Consider the following 21,820-nt stretch of genomic DNA (forward strand, 5'->3'; position numbering starts at 1 on the left):
GGAAGAACAATTCATAATGTTTCTCATTCTGCCACCCCCTCACCATGAACACAACTGGGTGATTTCAAGGGACAGTATGGATGTCAAACACACAGTATTTTTCAAATGTGCCTTGCATATCATGAAAGTTGTTTAGCTATAACTAGTGGGTAGCACTCTTCCCCTGGGGAAAAAAAACTTACTCTATCTAGAATGTAGGTTGAAGAACCTTGAAAGCATTTGCAATACTGGCATCTTTGCAGGGAAAATAAAGGCCATCATTGACAGAACTATACTAAGCCACAGAGAAATTTTTCTACACAAACTGTGGTCCATGGACCAGCAGCATCAACAGCTTCAAGGAGCTTATTAGAAACACAGAGTTTTAAGCCTTGCTCTAGAGCTACCAAATTGAAATCTGAACTTTCATGAGATGTGGTCAACTCTGTTCACAAACTAGCCTAAGAATCATCAGGTAATAGAAGACCTGGGGCACCAGTCTTCAAAATGGATGATCTCAGGGTGTGCAAAAACTATACAGAGAAAAAAACCCCAGAAGAGTAGTGATTAACTGGAGTCTAATGAGTGGTATTAAAATCACACAAGAAAGAATGTGTTGATACAGGGCATTAGGCAGAAGCCATAGGATGATGGGGTTCAGTGAGTGGAATTAACATTGCTTATCAATCTTGGGCTGAATGTCATCTTTCCTAGTACACATCTTCTCTATTTGCTGAACTTCATAATCATCAAACAGCCTTTGTGATAGAAGGTGTTGTTTCTCTTAACTTTTCTCCTGAAAAGTCACATTCAAGTGTTCATCTCATTGATTGGAGAAATGATTAGGATTTGTTGATACTCGAATACCTGAAAGAAACATGGTATACATTCCAACCATGTAATTCATAACAAAAAATAATGCAAAATGAGTGTGTGAGAAAGATCTACATGGAATTCTAGCTTACAGAAGCTTTCTATGATGCTATTGTGGGAAAACTCAAACCGAGTTTTCCCCACTATTGGCATAAACCCAATGATACTGAAATAAAATTGGATTATAAACTTAAGTTACAACTGTTCAGTACACTCTGGTAGCCACTAACCATATGTGTCTATCTAAATTTAAATTTTAATGAATTAAATCTAAATAACAATAGAAAGTTCACTTCTTCAGTAACATTACCAACATGCCAAAAGCTCCGTAGCCACGTGTCCAGTGCTTGCTGTATGAACACTACGTATATTTAGTACTTCATTCACCACAGAAAGTTGTAGTGGAATCAGGGAGAGGATTACTGTTTCAACCATGTATATGGACTCACATAGAAATATTTATATTGCTCAGTCTGCACTAATATATTTTATTCTCATATCTCTGTTCAGAGAAACGATCTAGAAGAAACTACAGTAGTAATGGTCACATTACACTTCCAGATTTTGGTGTCTAATACCGTCTCTCACTTAAAGGAGCCAGGGCTTCTAGAAAAAAATGGGTGATTTCAGGCCTGATCAGAGGAAATAGACAAGGAACCTAGAGTTTCTTGCACCAGAAAGCAAGAATGTTCTCCCAAAGCAATATGAGAAAACATATGCAATACTGTGTATGTTACTACAATGTGGATATATATCATTATATAGGTATCAAAACTGATAGAATGTACAAACTCAAGAACCCTTATGTTAACCTATGAACTTAGGGGTAAGGTGACTTATCTGTGATGGTTCATTGATTATGGCAAATATATCATTTTGGTGAGGGATGTTTGTAATGGGGGCAACATAAAAAATGGATATGGGCAATCTCTATGCCTTCTTCTCAGTTTTGTTATGAAACTAAAACTGCTATAAAATATAGTCAATTTTAACAATCAAAATGTAAGATGAGGAAGAGGAGAGGGAGGAGGAACAGAAGGAGAAGGGAGAAGTTGTTAAAAGACTTAAGCCCAAGGGAATTTGACCATCAAAATAAAAAATGATAGCAAGAGAATAAATTCATAGTATATAACATCATACTGACATAAATAAGAATGGAACTCTCTTACAATCTAATACCAATTCATAAATGTACGGTAGATGATAGAATGATAAAGACAGCAGTTTGTAAACATCATAATTCAAATGCTTTCTATCAAAAATCATCCATGTATGATAATACTAGTTGGTGAAAGTATGCTGAAGAATAGGATGTTTACACAGTATAGGAGGTTTCCCCCACAACATTCTTATGAATTACATGGGAAAAGTTAATCTTAATATCAGATGAAGGTAGTGAACACATTTTCACCCAGTACTGCCATTGACTCTCACCACTACTGGGACAGCGAACCTCCTGATTGGATGTACAAATGCAAATATCCAGGCAGAGGTTCTGATTCAGTGCATCTGAATGAGGCTTCAAATCAGCATTTGTTCTGATGTCGATGGTAAAAAGAAAACAGACTAACTTCATGACTGAAATGCTTTCTCCTAGTTTCCCTTCAATTTTTGAGCCTTGTTACACCTGTATGATTCTAGACAGTACATGTGGGCACCATTTGCAATATCCAAATGTGTATCTTCCTGCAATTTGGTGGAAATCTATTTTCTCTAGAAAACGTGTATATTTTCAGGATAATTTGCTTATTTGAATTTCCCTGTCAATGGACCATGAAACATTCTTGGTTACCTTGGTAGGGCTCCTTGTCTTGGGAATTCTGGGAATCAATCATTAACTGGAGAAAATCAATGCGGTTCTGGAAGCAGAAATGCAAATGGAAATGACAAAATCAGTCATAAAATCAGAGGTAAATCTGGAATGTAGCATTTCACCTCCCTTCTTAGAGTATGGCTCCTTTAAGTCCAGAAGTCTGGCTAGGGTTGCACAACCCACCAGTGAACAAAACATGCATGTATAAACCATGGAAAACAGGATATTTTCCTGAGAGAAATCCAGCTATGGTGTCCAATATCTGTTGGTCTTTGCTCTCCCTAATGCTGGGTTTGTCTCCTTCTCCTGTCACACCTTCTTGCCCAGGAAGTGGTCCTGGACTTCAATTCTTTTAGTTTGCCTTAATTCTTATTCAATGGCCACACTGAGTACACTTGGTAGTTTCAAAGATGACTACTAGCTTTTGTTTGTGTATCATCAAATTCTCCACCCATTAGGTACATGATTCAATCTTCAGTCACACTTGGGGATGGCTGTCCTGCCTCCCTGATCTGGAGACATTCTTGTGCTGACCTCCAGGCAAACCAGAAGGCAAAGCTGGGTTAGCATATCACCTTGATGGTCACTGAAGAGCACGGCCTGATTGTGGACAGGAAAAGACTCATATTTAACATACACATACTTCACCAGGTGCCCAATAGGACCTTCCTTTGAAGAGTGTGACAACTAAGATGTAAAGGGCTTGGAATTGTAATGATTGTTCACCAGTCTAAGATTTGGGGAATACTTTTTAACAGTAAAATCATTTTGAAATAGGATTTTTATTTTGACAGTTTACTGAATGGGAGGGAAATGATAACGTTTTTATTTGAATGATATTTCTTTCAAGACATAACATCATGTCTATTATTGTATCAAACATTGTCAATCTTACTCATTATCAGTTTGCCTTTTTTAAATTTGATCTTCATTCTAACCAAAATGTAAAAATTCTCCAGTGCAAATCTTAAAGTATTCCATCAACTTTAAAAAATGTACAGAGAGGGACTGGGGAATGAAGCTCAGTGATTCAGTATTTGCCTAGCATATATGAGGCCTTGGATTCAATCCCCAGCACCACTTACAAAATTACATGTACATTTGTATATGCACAAGTCAGATGTACACAGCAAATAAATGATCAGAAAGCGAACATTGTCATGTCACCACCACCAGGTTTTACCTTTTCTTTATTTTCTAGGCGTTTTTGTTTCATCCTCATTACAGCATTTTTAAAAAAATCCACAGCACTTTTTGAAAACCTGTAGACATTTAATGCTTGAAACACTGGTCTAAGGAATGGAAATATCACTAGAAAGAAAGTGAAAGAAAAAATAAAGAGAAACCTTGATGAAAAGGCAACATCCCAGGAGCATTGATCATTTTCTAAAAAATACAGAAGAGAAAAATCATCAGTTTTCTCAACCAGAAGCCATTCCCTCTGTGGCCAGTACCTGGTGTCTGGTTCATGGCTGAGCAAGGGCACTTCATACATGGGGTTGCAGCCACCATAGCAGGGGATCAGTGGCCCCATCAATGCCACTGGACTAAGCAAAGGAAGAGGATTAAATTCCCTGGCCCCTTACCCTTTTGTGTATTGGAATAGGTTCTCTGGGTAAACCAGTTCATAGTCTGTGCTATAATTAATTATGCATTCAAGGAAAAGTAGGCAGGATAGGTACAATTTGGCCTATGTTCCTCAGCTGTCAAGAAATGAAACCAGAAATCAATAACAGATGGAAAATCAGGAAACTCAGACAAAAATGCAAATTAACCATAAAACTTCCAGATACAACTGTCAAGCATGAAAGATGGTATCCAAAGGCAACTAGAAGTTGTTTTTAGGTGAATTAAGGTGAAGACATGTTATATCACACTTAGGAGAAGTAGCAAAAGCAGCGCTCATAAACATACAGCTACAGATGTATAGGTTTTATAAAAGAGAGCTCTCAAGTCAATAGTCTAAGTTAAATCATAAAATGGTAAAAGAGGAAATTAAACAAAAGGGAAGCATAAGAAAGAAAATCATAAAAACCCAAGTTGAAACAAATGAAATAGAAAAGAAATAAAATTGACAAAAACAAAAGGTGTCTATAAGTCACCTTACCCCTTTGAAAATATCATAAAAATCGCCAAGCCATTAGCCAGATTGACCAATAAATACAAAGGGATAACAGTTTCATATGATGATATTTCCTCTCAATATGTACTAGAAGTGGGCATCTGGATCAGAAGGTATATCTACTTTTATTTATTTTGGGGTCCTTCACACTCTTTTCCAGAATGGTGTACATTTCTACCTATAATATGTAAGAGAATTTTTTCTCCACATCTAACCAGCATTTGTTATTTTTTCATTCATTCTTTCTTTTTTTGATAATGGTCATTCTAACCAGGGTGAAATGATGTCTTATTGTAGTTTTGATTTGCATTTCCCTGACACCAAGTGATATTGAATAGTTTTTTCATGTATTTTTAAGTCATTTGTATTTTTTTTTGAGAAATAACTATTTGGAGCATTTTCCTATTTTTAAACTGGATTACTTGGGGGTTTGGTCATTAATTTTTTTAAAAATTGTTATATTATGGAAATATATATCATTTATAAATGTAATGCTCTATAGATATATAAAACATATTTTATATTAATCTATTTTTTATCTAAATGATTGGAACATCTGTACATCCAGATTTATTTCTATATTATTCTGAATACCTGAGAAGTGCATTAAATCTAGGTATCCATCAATGCATGGATAAAGAAAGTGATATATATATATATATTTATTATATATTATAATATAAAATTTATGTATTTATAATATATTATAATAAAATATATATATATACCCACACATACATATATGCCCAATGGAACATTCATCCATAAAGAAGAATGAAATCCTGTATTTTGTAGCTAAAAGTGGATGGAATTAGAGGACATTCAGCTTATGAACTAAAATAGACACATCAGTACAAGTACCACATGTTATTTCTCATATGTCGAAGGTAAAAATATTTGACCTGAATGTATAATAGTGATTATTAAAGGTTGGAAAGGGCTATGGCAGAAGGTGGGTAAAGAAAGGCTCTATTTCATTTGTGTATGCTGTGTATCTGTGTTGAGACATCACACGGAATCCCATTTATTTGCATAACTCATACATGTTAATTAAAATATAAAATAAATATTAAAAAGAAATGAATAGCAAGAGAAATGAAAGGAGAATTTATTACTAACATTGGAGAGGGATTATGAAAGAATTCTAACAATTTGATTATTCACATATATTTGTGCAGAAAATCCTAAAAGACACAAACTACAGAAATTGATTGAGAAGTAAATATACAACCTGAATAAACTTGTAAAATGTAACATGATTGCATTAGTAATAGAAAATTATTCACATATACAAGCCTAGATCTGGATTGTTTTAATAGTAGATTCTACAAAATAAAGAACTAATACCAATTATTCACAAACACTTCCAAAATTAAAAGAGCATTTCTGAATATAGTCTAAAAGGCCAATATTACCCTAATACTAACACCAAGCAAAGACAACACAGGAAATGGTTGTGTAATACACCAAATCCATGAAATAAAAAGTCAACACAGAGGATTGTTTCAATTGATGCAGAAAAAAAAAAACATTTGATAAAAATCAAAACCACAAAACAAAAAAAAAAAAAAAAGAAAAACAAACAAAAAAAAGAGAAAAAAAACAACAAAAAAAGAAAAACAAAAAACAAAACAAAACAAAAATCAAAACCAACCTTCCCCCCGGAAAAATAATCCTCAAAATCATTCTTTTGTGATAAAACCTTCAGCAAATTAGGACTAGGATGAAATTTTGTAAACCTGATAAAGGATATCTATGAAAACTTGTAGCTTAATAATTTAATAGTTTCACCCCAAATCAAGAACATGACAAGCATCCCTCTCTCACCACTTCTCTTGGAGTACTGTAAGTAATAACAAGTTCACCAGCATTTCATGATACAAGATCAGTACACAAAAATAAACTGCATTTCTCTACACTGTGATAAGCAACCCAAAAGAAAAACTAAGAAATTAAAAAATAATTCTATATTCAATGACATTAAAAAGAATAAAATACATAGGAATCAATTTAACAAAGGTGCAAGACAAGAACAATAATAACTACAAAATATTGTTGAAATAAAAGAAAGAGGATCTGCATGACTAGGAAAAACATCTCAGGTTTGTGGATCAGAAAACTTAATATTGTCCAAATGGCAATAGTATTGAAATTGATTTGCAGATCCTAATGAACTTTGTAACAGAATCTTAGCTGGCTTCTTTGAGGAATTGGCAAGTTGATTTAAAATTCACATAGAATTCAAAGGGACACAGAATAGCTAAAATGATGTTGAAAATGAGATTAAAGTTGTAGGACTCACATTTCTTGATTTCAAAACCTACTCCAAAGCAAAAATAAAATGTGGTCCTACAAGATGGGTAAACATATAGATAAATGGAATAGGATTTAGAGTCCAGAAATTAACCCACATATCTATGGCCCATGGAATTTTGAGAGAGGTGCCCTGGCCATTGAATGGGGCAGACACTCTTCAAAAAATGGTGCTGGAACAACTACATAGCCACATGCAAAAGAATAACATGTTGTCCTCACCTGGCCCTGAATGTAAAACTTAAATTAAAATGGTTGGGCAACCTTAATATCACAGCTAAACTAGAATTTTTAGTAGTAAACCATAAAAAGTATGTAAGTCCATATGGTTTCAATCAATTCTTATATTTGATACTTAAAGCACAAACAATAAAAGGAAATGACATAAATCATATATGATTTAAATGTTAAGTTTCCAAGATCTGTTGAGTTTCTAACATTTATATAAATGGCATCAAATTGCATGCATCTACTGTCAATTGCTTTTCTTTTGTGAACACTACAGCTTTGAGATTAATACATTTTAAGATTTTGAAATCCAGCTCATTCATTTTAATGGTTGGGATATGTAGTACCTCCCATGATAGGAATAAACCGCAAAAAACTAAAAACTTGGAGCTTCAAAGGACACTATCAAGAAAGTAAAAAGATATCTATAGAATAGGAAAAAAACATGTTACAAATCATAATCTGATAAGAAACTGTGTAAGGAATATATGAAGAAGTATTTTTTCAATTAAATTATTTAAAAATTATTTTTTCTTTTATTTTTAATTTGTTCCAATTAGGTATACATGACAGTAGAATGCATTTTGACACATTGTACACAAATGGAGCACAAGATTTCCTTCCTCTGGATGTACATGGTACAGACTCACACCAGTAAAATTCTTAAGCCTCAAAACAAAAAGACAAATGCTTCAGGTAATTGTGGGCAAAAGATATGGATAGACATTCTTTAAAATAATGAATCTGAATTATCTTTCCTATGTACATAGATGAACCCCTCATAGTGAATCTCCACATCATGTACCTCCACAAGCCTGGCATCCTAATTAGAATAAGGTATACTTTATGTTTTTATAAATATGTCATGCATATCTAAAAAGAACAAATAAAAAAGTGATTAACATTGCTTGTTATCAGTAACCAACAGGAAAATGCAAATCAAAACCACATAAGTTGCCATCTCACATCCACTACAATGTCTAAAATAAGAGATGGAAACAGGAAGTGTTAGAAAATAAGTGAAGTAATTGGAACCCTCATACACTTTTGGTAAGAATATTAAATGGTACAGCTATTATGGAAAACACTGACAGAAGGCAGCAATTTCACTCCTGAGTATACACTCAGATGAAATTGAAAACTAGAGTTCACAAACAAGTTTCACACTAATGTTCATAATGGCACCATGCATAATAGCCAAAAGGTTGAAATAACATAAATGTCTATCAACTGATGAAAGGATAACTAAATTGTAGTATATCTATACAATGGAATATTATTTGGCCATAAACATGAAATACTGATATGTATTTCGCTTGGAAACAAAATGCTAAATGATATCACTTTGCATCACCAAAGACCACATATTCCATGTCTCCATTTTTATAATGTATACATCATATGCAAAGCTAAAGAAATAGAAAATACAATAGTGTTTGTTTAGGGTAAATGACTTTGAAAGCTGACAGTTAAAAGATAATGAGCTTTCTGAGTTTTGACAGTGGTGAGGGCTGCACATATCATTTATCATGCTAAAAATTATGAAATTTTACATTTTAAGGAATCATATAGTATGTAAATAATATCTTAATGAAGTTGTTATTTTAAAAGAAAAAAAGAAACGGTGACCCACATACTAATTATAAGAAAAATTGGATGGAAGACATCTGAACCAAGGGCCTTCTTGGCTTTTTTCACAAATGGATCTTGTGGATTGTTGAGGGAATTGACATTAACTCCAAAAGATGTGCTCACGATCACGTCCATGTTGTAGCTCCCCAAAACTCTGAGTAGAGAAAGAAATGTAAAATTTTAATCTGCACTGCTTTACTCTCCTACTACACATGCTGGAAGAAGTGCGACCAGCACATTCACACACTGTCAGAAATATCTGATGATCAAATGACTAGTCCATGCTCCTATCAAATGCCATGAGGCAGCTGCCCCTGTGCCAGGGGAGTTAGGGACACTAGGGTAGTGAGCTCAAGGATTTCAGTCACAGAGAGACAGACACCCATAATCAGATAAATTACATCAGTGAGTGGAGTGTAGATGATAAAAGATGATTAAGTATGGAGCTTCAGCAGGACCAGGGTGTTATAATTGACTCCTGCTAGGGGATCCAAGATAGGTGACCTTGACCTAGGTCCTGCCTAAGCACAGTCTGTGCCCAGAGCTGATTCCTCTCTAGCACATCACATAAAAGCAACACCCTGTTCTGAGAGGCAGAAACATTGCCCCCCCCCCTTCTCTGCACCCACTGCTACAGCTCCTGAGAGGTCCTGCACTCCAGGACCCAAAGTGGCCCCAAGGGCAGAATCTTGCAAAAGGGAATGAGTAAGAATATCCTCAGTTAAAACATTGAAAATTTCCTCAAAATGTACTTGGATGAGCTCACAACTTGGGGAACACATTCTCTCAGATTTCCCAAGACAGTATCAGTGGTTGTTCATGGGTCAAAATAACCCATTTTATACAACAAATGATATGATAGTTGTAATCCATATCCTTTCAGGACCTTATCTCTGTTGAGACTGGAGGAAGAAGTGGTGAGAATATTTCATATTTTGTATTTTGCTGATATTCTCAGTGCAACCATGAAGAGATTTGTTGTTCCATAGCCTGCATTGTATCTTTCTTTTTAAAATATTTTTAAATAATTTTTTTTTAGTTGTAGAGGACAGCATGCCTTGATTTTATCAGTTTATTTTTATGTGGTGCTGAGGATCGAACTCAGTGCTTACACATGCTAGGCAAGTGCTCTGCCACTGAGCTACAACCCTAGCCCTGTGTTATATCTTTCTATCCCTGCTCAATAGGTACCAGAAACTTCCCCCCATTCAACATTCCCTATGCTCCACCCTCAACTTCTGTGTGATCACATTCTTCGTTGGAAAACGAGTTTTGACTTACATAATATCCACATTGACGATCAAGCAGATAAACTAATTCTGTTTTTGCACACAGATGTCCCAGCACCCTGCCTCATCCTGGGAGCCTCTCCTCCTTGGGTGGCCCATTGTGGTTGTGACAGCTCACACTTACTTTTGTCTGGTCATGGAGTAGGTCAACAGTGGTAATTTCAGTTCCCTGGCAGGCTGCTGGAAGGTCTTAAAACAGCTCAGAACCCCAGGGCTGCCTGCTACTTACTCTCTCACAGTGACAGGCTCGCCTTTCTTCACTTCCTGGCTCAGGTACTTCACCAATGCCTCTCCATATTGGTTAATGATGGGGATCATCTAAGCACAAACACAACTCCACCCACAGTTAGAGGAGAATCGAGTCCCCGAGGCTCTGGTTTTCCCAGGATTATAAAGTATGAGATATTCATAATGAATCAAATAATATCTCTTCTAGAACATAAAGACAAAAGGTGATTTTAAATTTTTAATTAGTTCTTTTTATTTATACATAACAATGTTTCCTTTTGAAATAATTATAAAAGCATGGAAAAATAATTTGTTCTAACTCAGTCCCAATCCTTCCCCTTTCTCTCCTCTCTTTCTTCCCTCTGTTCCCTTCCTTCTACTCTATTGATCTTTCTGATATTTACTTTTAGTTTTTTTTTTAATTAGGAATTTCAAACTTAGTGGAATATTCTTTGGAAAACGATGATGTTCTCACGTATGTCCCATCCCCAAATCCTTACTTAAGTTTCTAACTAAAGTCCTCTTAGTTTATTACCTCCTTGAGTTTCCCACTGGAGAACACTGGCGACAGCAAGACTCGAAGTCTCTTCCACTCTTCATCCCTTGCTGCAAAGAGAGATTTTTGCACAAATCCCAATGGCAAAACTACCTGAAGTTCACAAAGAAAAAGACATTTTGTATGAGGTATGTTTTGGAAGTCTCCACATTGTAGAGAACTTGTTAAACAGGCATTGGTTTTCTTAAATCAATTATTTACTGAGTGTCTACTAGGGGGCAGGCCCTGTGCTAGATGCTCCATAAACTTTTATCCCAAATTCCTCTTCTCTTGTGAGGGTAGAGGGGGTACCCAGCCACCAGATGCGTGTTCACTATTTATATTACAGCTGCTGTGTAAATACAAAGGCCCCTCATGGTAGGTAAACTGTTCTCCCAGGGGACAGAGAGCATTATGACCTAGGGCATCCTATACAGGCAGCACAGGAAAAAACTGATTGATGACAGTCATCCAGATAACCTTGGAAAACTAGGTTGCCCAGACCAGTTATGCTTTTCCATATATGTACAGCATGAATATCTTGCAAGGGATGCCAGGATATAGCCACTTAAAAATAGTAGCTAATAACTTAAAAGATTAGGAACTTCTTCTCAATTCTGAAAAAATAATGCAATTATACGGAAGTACTTTTTTTGAATCATCCCCCACTACACACACATGGAGGGACAGAAGGAAAAGGAAAGATAATTATGTTTCCCAGCTTGAGACTGGCCTGTCAATCCAACCTGCTCAAAGCTGTCATTCAGCTTCCAATACTGTGTTTTGTTTATAAAGGTATACATCCAGTGCTCATTCATGATGAAAGCTCAAAACACTAGGAAGAAAAAAAAACTTCAATCTGAAAGAGACTCTATATACTAAAAAACCCAACACCAACAACAAAGACCTTCAGCTAACATAACATTTACTGGTGAAATGGTGAATCTATTCTCCTAAGATCAGTAACAATTTAAAGTTTTCTACTTTTATCATTCTTATCCAATATTACCATACTGTAAATCCTTACTGGAGCAATGGGACAATGTTTTTAAAAAGGCATGTAAATTGGAAATGAAAGAACCTGAAGTGACCCTGTCTTCAGGGGACAAAATTATCAATGTGGAAAATCTCAAAGAATATTTTAAAACTTCTAGAACTAATAAATAGTTTCACCAAGGTTGTAAGATACAGTATTAACATGCAAAAACAAGCTACATTTCTATATAACAACAAGGGAAATGTGAAAAAAAACATTAAAAATACAATACTATTCACTGTCACTCCAAAGAAAATGAAACACATTAGGAACAGATATAAAAACAAGTACAGGATTGCTATGCTGGAAACTATAAAATGTTGATCAAAGATATTAAAGAAAATCTCAAGAAATGGAGAAGCATAACATGGATTGAAAGATTCAACCCAGAAAAGATACAGAGTTTCTCCAAATTAATCTATAGATTTGATTGAATTCTTATCAAAATCTCACCAAGTGGGTTTTTGCAGACAAGCTTATTCTGAATTTGTATGAAAAATTAAAGGACCAACATAAATAAAGTGGGAGGGCTGGGGATGTGGCTCAAGCGGTAGTGTGCTCGCCTGGCATGCGTGCGGCCCAGGTTCAATCCTCAGCACCACATACAAACAAAGATGTTGTGTCTGCCGAAAACTAAAAAAATAAATATTAAAAAAAAACTCTCTCTCTCTCTCTCTCTCTCTCTCTCTCTCAAAAAAATAAATAAATAAAGTGGGAGTGAAACAGACAAACTGAGTCAGTCTTAGCAGGTTAACAAACATAACAGAAAATTAGGAGTTGAACAGTATGATAGTCTCTAATGCTAACTTTTTTTTTTTTAAAGAGAGAGTGAGAGAGGAGAGAGAGAGAGAGAGAGAGAGAGAGAGAGAGAGAGAGAGAGAGAGAGAGAATTTTTAATATTTATTTTTTAGTTCTCGGTGGACACAACATCTTTGTTGGTATGTGGTGCTGAGGATCGAACCCGGGCCGCACGCATGCCAGGCGAGTGCGCTACCGCTTGAGCCACATCCCCAGCCCCTCTAATGCTAACTTAACACACCAGGAGACAGGAGTTTGAGAAGTCAGCTCAGCATTCTGAGGCTATGAAGTCATCAGAAAAACCAACAAGCCAGAGGCAAAGACCAGGTCATTACAATAAAACCAACTGAGAGAGGCCACTAGTCCACCCTATTCTGATAATAATACTAGAGACTCCCACAGATGAGGTGTCACATCTTTTTGAACTAAGGGGCAAATGCATACATAGAAAAGTTAAGATGGTAACTTCTTGGTTAAAATATATATAGTTGTAGATGGACACAATATCTTTCTTTTATTTTATTTTATTTTTTATGTGGTGCAGGGGACTGAACCCAGCACTTTACACATGTTAGGCAAGCACTCTACCACTGAGCCACACAACCCTGGCCCCAAGATGATAACATATTTTTTCCTTTGCTTTATTAACATAGTCACCATCCCCCAAGGTAGGTACTTAAAATGGTAATGAGACTCATTGCAAGAAAAAACACAATGGAGAGAAGAGCACAGGTACAACTAAAATAAAACAGAGAAATAGACACACCCTATCAGCCCAAATGGATGCTTGACAATGGTGAAAACAGAATGATCAGAGGGAGGACAGTCTTTCCAAAGATGGGACTGAAACAACTGGAGAGCCACAGGCCAAAAAAAAAAACAAGACAACAACAACAAATGAACCCTCACCATGTTTTACAATGAGCATGACATAGATCATAGGTTTTTATGTAAATTGTAAAGTCTATAACTTTTAGGATAGAAACAAGAACAACATAGAAGTCAGAGGCAAAGCTTTTCATGAATTAGCCTCCCCCATAAAAGACAATACTTGCTCTTATGGAGACCCTGTTAAGAGGAAAAGACAAGTGACCCATCAGGACTTTAAAAGACTAGCAAGAGGGAGCCTTGGGGATCACTATATCCCAAGAAAGCTGATGATTATATGGATTTATCCACAGCAGCAATTTTGCCCAAATGTACATAGGCACACATGTACACGGGCACATAAAACTGGTGAAGTCTAAATAAGTTCTGTGGATTGTATCAATGTCAATTTCTGGTTATTCTAGTAACAGGAATAGACTACATTCATAGATGAGTAATATGATATTCAAAGCATGTCAATTGGGAAAAACAGAAGAAAAGTTATATGAAACTTCCCTGAACAGTTTTGGAGCAAATTTCTGTGAAGCTGTGATTACTCCAAGACACAAATTTAATCAATAAATATTTGTATTTTTTAAAATGACCTGAGCATACACTTCACAGAAAATGACATACACTCAATCAACAAATATATGAAAAACTATTCATCATCTCTAGTAATCAGAGAAATGCAAATCAAAACCACTATCATGTCACACCAGTCAGAATGGCAATTATTATGAAGATAAACAACAATGAATGTTGGGAGAAAAAGGCACAGTCATACATTGTTGGTGGGATTGCAAATTGGTGCAGCCAATATGGAAAGTAGTATGGAGATTCCTTGGAAATCTTGAAATGGAACCATCATTTGACCCAGCTATCCCTCTCCTTGGTCTATACCCCAAAATCAGCATAAAATCAGCATACTACAGGGACACAGCCACATCAGTGTTTATAGCAGTACAATTCACAATAGCTAAACTGTAGAACCAACCTAGATGCTCTTCAGTGGATGAATGGATAAAAAAAGGGGGGGGGGAATATATACACAATGGAATTTTACTCCACAATAAAAGAGAATGAAATCATGGCATTTGTAGGTAAATGGATAGCATTGGAGAAGATAATGCTAAGTGAAGCTAACCAATCCCCCAAAAAACAAATGCTCCAATGTTTTCTCTGATATAAGGAAGCTGTTTCATAGTGGGTTAGGGAAGTGGAGCATGGGAGGAATGGATGAACTCTAGATAGGGCAGAGGGGTTGCAGGGAAAGGAAAGGGGCGGGGTTAGCAAAAATGATGCAATGTGATACACATCATTATCCAAAGTACATGTATGAAGACATGAATTGGTGTCAACATACTTTATATACAACCATAGATATGAAAAATTGTGTTACATATGTGTAATAAGAATTGTAATGCATTCTGCTGTCATTTATTTTTTTAAAAAATCAATAAAAAAAAAGAAATTTAAAAAAAATGAATGCTTACCGGCCGATTTGTAAAAACAGAATAATGTTCTTTCACCAGCACTGTTTTGATCATCTCTGGATCCGTAATAACCAACACAGGCTGTTGACCATCATACAATCTGTGTTGGGAAAGAAGAGCTCATTAAACCTACTAAGACATATTCTTCAGTTAGAGCAACACCCAGGAATCCAAACTGATATTCCATAATCCATATGCCTGACTGTAGAATGCACAGTGACACTAGATACAAGTTCAAGTTAGGTGATGACACACAAGAAGATTCTGGCCATATAAAATGAAGGTCATGTAACTGAAGCAGGGAAGAGATATTTAAAGATGAAAAAACTCTTTATAAGAAGAGCCTGGTCGGAGATGTCTAAATGGTGCGTACATGTTTTCTACCTCATTCTCCAATAATTTTGTATTTAAAAATATTTTATAATCAGTGCAGTTTTAATCCGCACTTCTCTAATTGCGAGATATGTTGAACATTTTTTCATATATTCATTGGTAATTTGTATTTCTTCTTTTGAGAAGGGTCTACTCAGTTATTTTGCCCATTTATTGATTGGGTTATTTGATTTTTTGGTGTTAAGCTTATTAATATTGTGACTATTAATACCATAAATGAAGTGCAGGGGGCAAAGATTTTATCCACTTCTGAAGGTTCTCTTTTTATGCTTTAATTGTTTTTTCTGATGTGAAAGTATATTAAATTAGAGAAAAATAGACAAGTAAATTATTAAGTTCTTACAAGTGCTTAAGATACTGGGGTTGTATCAGTGGGGACTCAGCCCTGTGTGCTCTTTCCACTCAACAACGGCCTTTATGAGCCATGCCAGTTAGGTAGGATGATGTGGCCAGCTCTGCTGCTTTGAGGACTTGATGAGAGAAGATGAAGAGGGAGGAAGAGGCAAAGCCATCTCCCACTTGCTTATAGAACACAAGAACTACAATAATACCTCTGGAGCTGATTTCATCAAGCATTATTAAGAAAATGGCTACTGAAATTAGCTGATTTCACCCTAGCAGATTATGAAGTACATAAGCCCATGGGAACACAGTGGTTTAAAATGTACTGGCCATCCATTCTTCAAAGTCAGTAGAATGAGGTAGGCAGAGAAATCCCTGTGTATACTTCTAGTGAAAACTCCTAATTGACAGGGAAAAACAAATGAAATCCCCAAGACTTCACACTTGCAGAGAAAGTTAAAATAAAAGAAAGCAGACGTCAAATCATTTCCCAATCTGTTCATCTCTTTCTCAGCTTTTCTTTCAAAAGTACATAATAACCCCAAAATTTATATAAAGGTCACTTTTATTCAATGTGGCAATCTTGAAAGGAGATTAAGCCATGCATGGTGAACATTTTAGGAAGGTCTGACTTAATGCCTCCTATGCAATATTAAAGGCTCCTAATGAAGACAAAATGGAAAAGGGAGTAGAGGCTGTGCACTGGAGAGAAGGTGAGGCCAAGAGTTTTTGGGTCATCAGAGACTGAGAAAAGTCAAAAGTATCACATTCTTGGCCATGAACCTTGACACTTGGTGAAATATGGGACTCTTGGCAGGAGGAGGAGCCTCTAAAAGCTTTATGTAATTAATTCCCAGTAATAGCTCTGGGCTGGCATTGTTCTCTTGCCCTGGAGTGTCTCATCCAACAAGTCTACCCAAGAGAAGTTTCCAAAATACTCACCCCCACATTTTCCCATACTTTTCATGACATTGGACGTCATACTGCCAAAAACCCTGGGTGGAGAAACAAGAGAATTTATATTGTTATTTTGAAAATATTGAACCCTGCTTCTAATTCAGGAACCAATGATTAGAATCCCTTGAAATCAGACTGGAATATGGTCCATCACTGGCAGTTAGAGGGAAGCTCTTATTCTAAGACATCCAAAGGCAAAGAAGAGAAAATAAATGGGATATTAGTGTTGAGAGCCACAGTTTAGTCGGAATGAGGCCTGGCATTTTGCTAGAGGGAATGGTTAAATGATGACCCTGCTCTGGGATTAGGGTGGCTCTGGGATTAGGGCGGATCTTGCTGCCTCTGGTGCTCGCTACTTTGGAGTTCCCCTTGAGTTCTCTCGGGGTTCAGAGAGAATTGGCTGCGTGGAGCCCTGTGGAGGGAGTGTGTTCCTGGGAAGTGTGTGTAGAGTGCCAGTGAGAGTTCGGGAATAAAGAGTTGCTGTTTGAACCTACAAGGCTTTGTGGCGGCTTGGTTAATTTGTGCCCAGCCAGACTGCGGCATATTAGAAAAGGGAATTTAGACTCCATCTTGAATTTTCTTGAAGTATTGTACATATTGAAGAAATTATCCTCTTTTTTTTTTTAGACAAGGTATTGCCATGTTTCCTATAATGACCTTGAATTTGTGATTCTCCTGCCTCAGCCTCCAGAGTGGTTGGGACTACAGGCGTGTGCCACAGTTTCACTACTTGTCCTTGAGTATGAATATGAAGCAAGTCTAGTTTTCTGTATCATTTTCTCATGTGCATGGACTATTTCTGAAATCCTGTCAACTTTGAATCATTCCCTCCACCTGGATGTGAAAAAATCAAAGCTGAGAGAAAGTGAGTGAATTTCCCAGGGACATTCTCAAGGCCACTTCACTCATTTTTCCCCAGATCTTTTTTCATTTCTCTCATGAATCTCCCTAGAATACTGGGGAAATGAGGAAGTTCAAGGCACCAGTCACCCCTAAGTTGACCATGTTGATGTGAGTAGTTTAGCTGGCTATTTCACTACTGTGACCCTGACAAGAACCATGTAGAAAACTAAGATTTACTGGGCTCACATTTTCAGAGGTCTCAGTTCATACATTGCTTCCTCTGTTGCTGTGGTCTGTGGTGAGGCAGAATAACATGGCAGAAGAGTGTGAAGGAATAAAGCAGCTCAGGACGTGGCATCAGGAAGCAGACAGAAACTCCACTAACCAGGGACAAAATGTATGCCCTGAAGCCAGGCCCTCAGTGACCCACCTCTTCCACCAACACCCTACCTGCTTACAGTTGCCCCCAGTTAATCCTTACTGAGGAAATAGTGTAGAGTAGATTAAGGCTTTCACAATTCAATCACTTTATTTCTGAACTTTCTTACATTGCCTCACACATGAGCTTCTGAGGGATACCACGACCATAACAGTGATTCTCATGCATGTTGTGGAGTGAGAAAGAATAAGTAAGGATTGTCAAAATGGAGTCACCTTCCGTTTTTCCAGCTCAACGTGGAAAAGATGGAGAGATGCCACTCCTACCCGTGGGAGTCAACAAATTAAGTACTTGCTCTAAGTTTTTCCTTCTAACACTTAAAAAGAAATCTTCCTATTGCTATGTTTCAGGGATGATGTTTTCATGATGCACAGGGAGACCCCCAATTATGTGGATCTTACAGCCTGTCTAATATACTGTTGATCAGGAAAGCGTGAATAGGAAATAATGCCTTTTCAGCAGGAATAGTAGTATGGAATTCTCAGGGGGTCAGGGGGTCTATAATTCTCAGGGGGGGTCTATAATTCTGCTCAGAATTATAGAATTAGAGTATGATAAACAAGCCTCAGTGTTTGGAAGAGGTAATCTGAGCAGAGTGTAGCCTTTTTTTCTGGCCTCTGGTTTTGAGCTCATGAATTTCTGTCAATAGTCAGGCCCCGAGTCAGATATCTAAATGGGTTAATGACAAAGGCTTGATGAAAATTCACATTTCTTGTGGAACATGTTACCTTCCATTCAGTTTAAAAATTTTAAATTTTTTTTAAATCATGTGATTACTGCTCATTTCATATGTGATACTGCTTTGTTAAAAAACAATACACGATTGTGGAAAAAAGATGGCCACTCCTTACGGGAGTTGCTGAAGTGCTGAGCCTGGTGCTCAGAGCAACGGCTTTAATCGAGACTTCGCGCAGCTTGTTAGAGCTCCTTTCACCATTAATCTGTAGTGGACCACCCTGCCAAGCAGCAGAAAAAACAAAGAGATTGAAAAAGAGACGCTTGGCTCCCGGACGCTTTCCTGCTCAGAGCCACGGGCGCTTTGCGCCCATCTGCTTCCTCTTTCACTTCGCTCCCGGCAGAGAAGCTGAATGGGTAATCAGCAGTGGATTGTAAGTACCTGAGGCAAAGAAAGCTCAGTATACCCCACCTTTTTTTTTTTTTTGAATATTGTGTATACAGGGAGAGTTAGTGGATTGGGATTGTTGGCTGGGCTGTGGTTTCGGGGCCGAAAATCCACTCCGTGGGAGCCGCCATTTGCTTTCTGCATGCTGTCTTGATGGCTCTGTCTACAGGGTCCAGCTGCCGCATCTAGAGTCTGGAACTGGGCTGCATGCCGAGCCCTGTCCTCCAAAAGCTGGACCACGGCCTCAAGTGCCTCGGTCGCCTGTTCCCTGCTGCACCTTGGGGCAGAGCCTGCTCTGGGGTCATTCGGCATCCCCCTGCGAGGGGACCCGTGCTCCAGAGGAGGGGGCTGGAGAGCTGCGGCGGCAGCCGCTTGGGCCCCGGGAGCTAGGCACCGGGCCGAAGAGCAGTGGAGGCCGCGGCGGCGCTGCTAAGGTCGCGGACAAGCGCGGTGCCCAAGAGCGCGGCCCAGAGGTGGAGGCGACGGCAGCAGGGTTTCAGTTCTAGAAAACTGGACTGGAAACAGAAGCAGCAGTTTGTATAATCCCAAGATCTTGCTTATGCCAGGAAACTGTAAGGGTAACATGAATATCATTGAGGAGGTCTAACATGGTGGCAGGCGCGGAGAGATCAAGTCTCTGACCTCTTCAACTGCACGGGCATAGGGAGCTGTAAATTATCTAAAGCATGTTTGCTCAGGATCACTAGGCAATGCTGAGCTGACGTGGAGCTAAGGCGTACACTTTGGGCCCCTCAGAAAACACACACTGAGCACGAATCTGCTGCATTCAAGCTCCGGTTCGCCTGCTTCTCGTGACTCAGCACTAACGATCCCACGGAAATAACTAGTCAGCCCACCTGATCTCACAGAGGTAAAAGCCAACTGAGCACCATAGCCAGACCCAGGGAATCAGGAGTGACGTGGGACTAGCGGCGCAGAACCCCCGGCTATCGCTCCCACCAGTGCTGACAACAGAGGTCCCTTGCACCAGCTACCAGGGGAGTTGCTACCTGAGGGCAAACAAATTTGCTGGGGGTCCTCAGCCCCAAGCCCTACAAACTTAGGGTCCAAGGGAGGCAAACAGAAAGGGTGTGCCCAGGCATCCATGAAAACAGGGCTCCCAGGAGCAGCAGACCCGGCGTGTAGCCAGTATTGTGGTAAGCGGCACAGGTGAGTGGGGCCTGGATTGAGGAACCACAAGAGAAGGACCTAGGCACTCAGGACTGGAGACCCGCACAGTCTGGGAAGAAGAGCTAAGGCACAGTGATTGGTTCCCACCTATCAAGAGGAGAAGCCTGGCCCAGTGGGCATAGCTCCACCTACTGGAAGAGAAGTTAATCGAGCTGTATGACTGCATTTATTATTATTATTTTTTTAATGATTATTATTAGTATTTTTTAAATTTTATTTTCACTTTTTGTAGTTAATGTTGTTGTTGTTCTTTAACTTTCTTATTAATGGTTTCATTTTTTAAAATTCTTTTTATTCTATTATTATTACTATTATTTTTTAAACTTCAATTTCGATTTTTTCATTATCATTATTATTTTTTTGTTTGTTTTAAATTTTTATTTTTTCATTTTTTCTTTCTTTCTTTTCACTTTTTTTCTTTTGTCTTTTCATTTCTTTTCAATTTTCTTATTCCCCCTTTCTTGAATTCTACCTGCCTACACTCACTCTCTTTAGTGACTTCTTCCCTTCCCTTCTAATACCTCTCCTCCCAAGCATCAAATAAATTTATAAGAGTAAACAGTAACTCAGCAGTCAAACAGAACAAGAAGTATCATGAGCATAAAAAAGCAAGGAAGAAAAGGAGTACAAACAATGAAAGACAGCCTAAATATTCAGGAGGACCTGGAGTCATCAGAAAAATGGCCATATAAAGAACTCAAGGAACACCTTAGACAGATGGAAAGGAACCTTAAAGATCACATTGAAAATGAATTACATAAACAGATAAAAGAAGAAGTTAAGCATCTCTATCAGGAGATAGAGATTATAAAAAAAATCAAACAATAATTCTAGAAATGAAGGAAACGATAAACCAAATTAAAAACTCAATCGAGAGTATCACTAACAGAGTGGAACAAGTAGAAGCCAGAACGTCAGATAATGAAGACAAAATATATCATCTTGAAAAGAGTCTAGCCAACTCAGATAGACTGGTAAAAAATCACGAGAAAAACATCCAAGAGATTTGGGATAATTTAAAAAAATCAAACTTACGAGTTATTGGGATAGAGGAAGGCACAGAGATTCATGCCAAGGGAATGAGTAACGTGCTGAAGGAAATAATTACAGAAAACTTTCCAGAAATAAAAAAGGTAACAGATATACAAATTGTAGATGCATACAGGACACCGAGCACACAAAATCACAGTAGACCAATGCCAAGACACATTGTTATGAAGCTATCGAATATACAGAACAAAGAGAAAATATTAAAAGCTACAAGAGAAAAGAGGCAGATTACATTTAGGGGTAAACCAATAAGGTTAACAACGGATTTTTCAT

At 37.6% G+C, this 21,820-nt stretch overlaps 2 protein-coding genes across 2 annotated transcripts in view; one reads left to right on the top strand and one right to left on the bottom strand.

Moving 5' to 3' along the window:
* Positions 1–21,820, top strand: part of LOC308650641 (cytochrome P450 3A9-like) — a gene marked incomplete at its 5' end in the record, with an annotated part of 186,591 nt that overhangs the window by 15,161 nt on the left and 149,610 nt on the right. The window lies entirely within an intron of this gene.
* Positions 1–21,820, bottom strand: part of LOC308652245 (cytochrome P450 3A9-like) — a gene marked incomplete at both ends in the record, with an annotated part of 84,122 nt that overhangs the window by 5,564 nt on the left and 56,738 nt on the right. Inside the window, 6 exons of the mRNA XM_081300023.1 lie at positions 2,645–2,711; positions 9,009–9,114; positions 10,479–10,567; positions 11,013–11,126; positions 15,210–15,309; positions 16,887–16,939. Coding sequence (XP_081156149.1) covers positions 2,645–2,711; positions 9,009–9,114; positions 10,479–10,567; positions 11,013–11,126; positions 15,210–15,309; positions 16,887–16,939 — 529 coding nt within the window. The remainder of the gene's footprint in view (positions 1–2,644; positions 2,712–9,008; positions 9,115–10,478; positions 10,568–11,012; positions 11,127–15,209; positions 15,310–16,886; positions 16,940–21,820) is intronic.

This window comes from Spermophilus citellus (genome assembly GCF_964194105.1).
Source record: "Spermophilus citellus genome assembly, chromosome: 6".
Classification (NCBI taxonomy): Eukaryota; Metazoa; Chordata; class Mammalia; order Rodentia; family Sciuridae; genus Spermophilus; species Spermophilus citellus.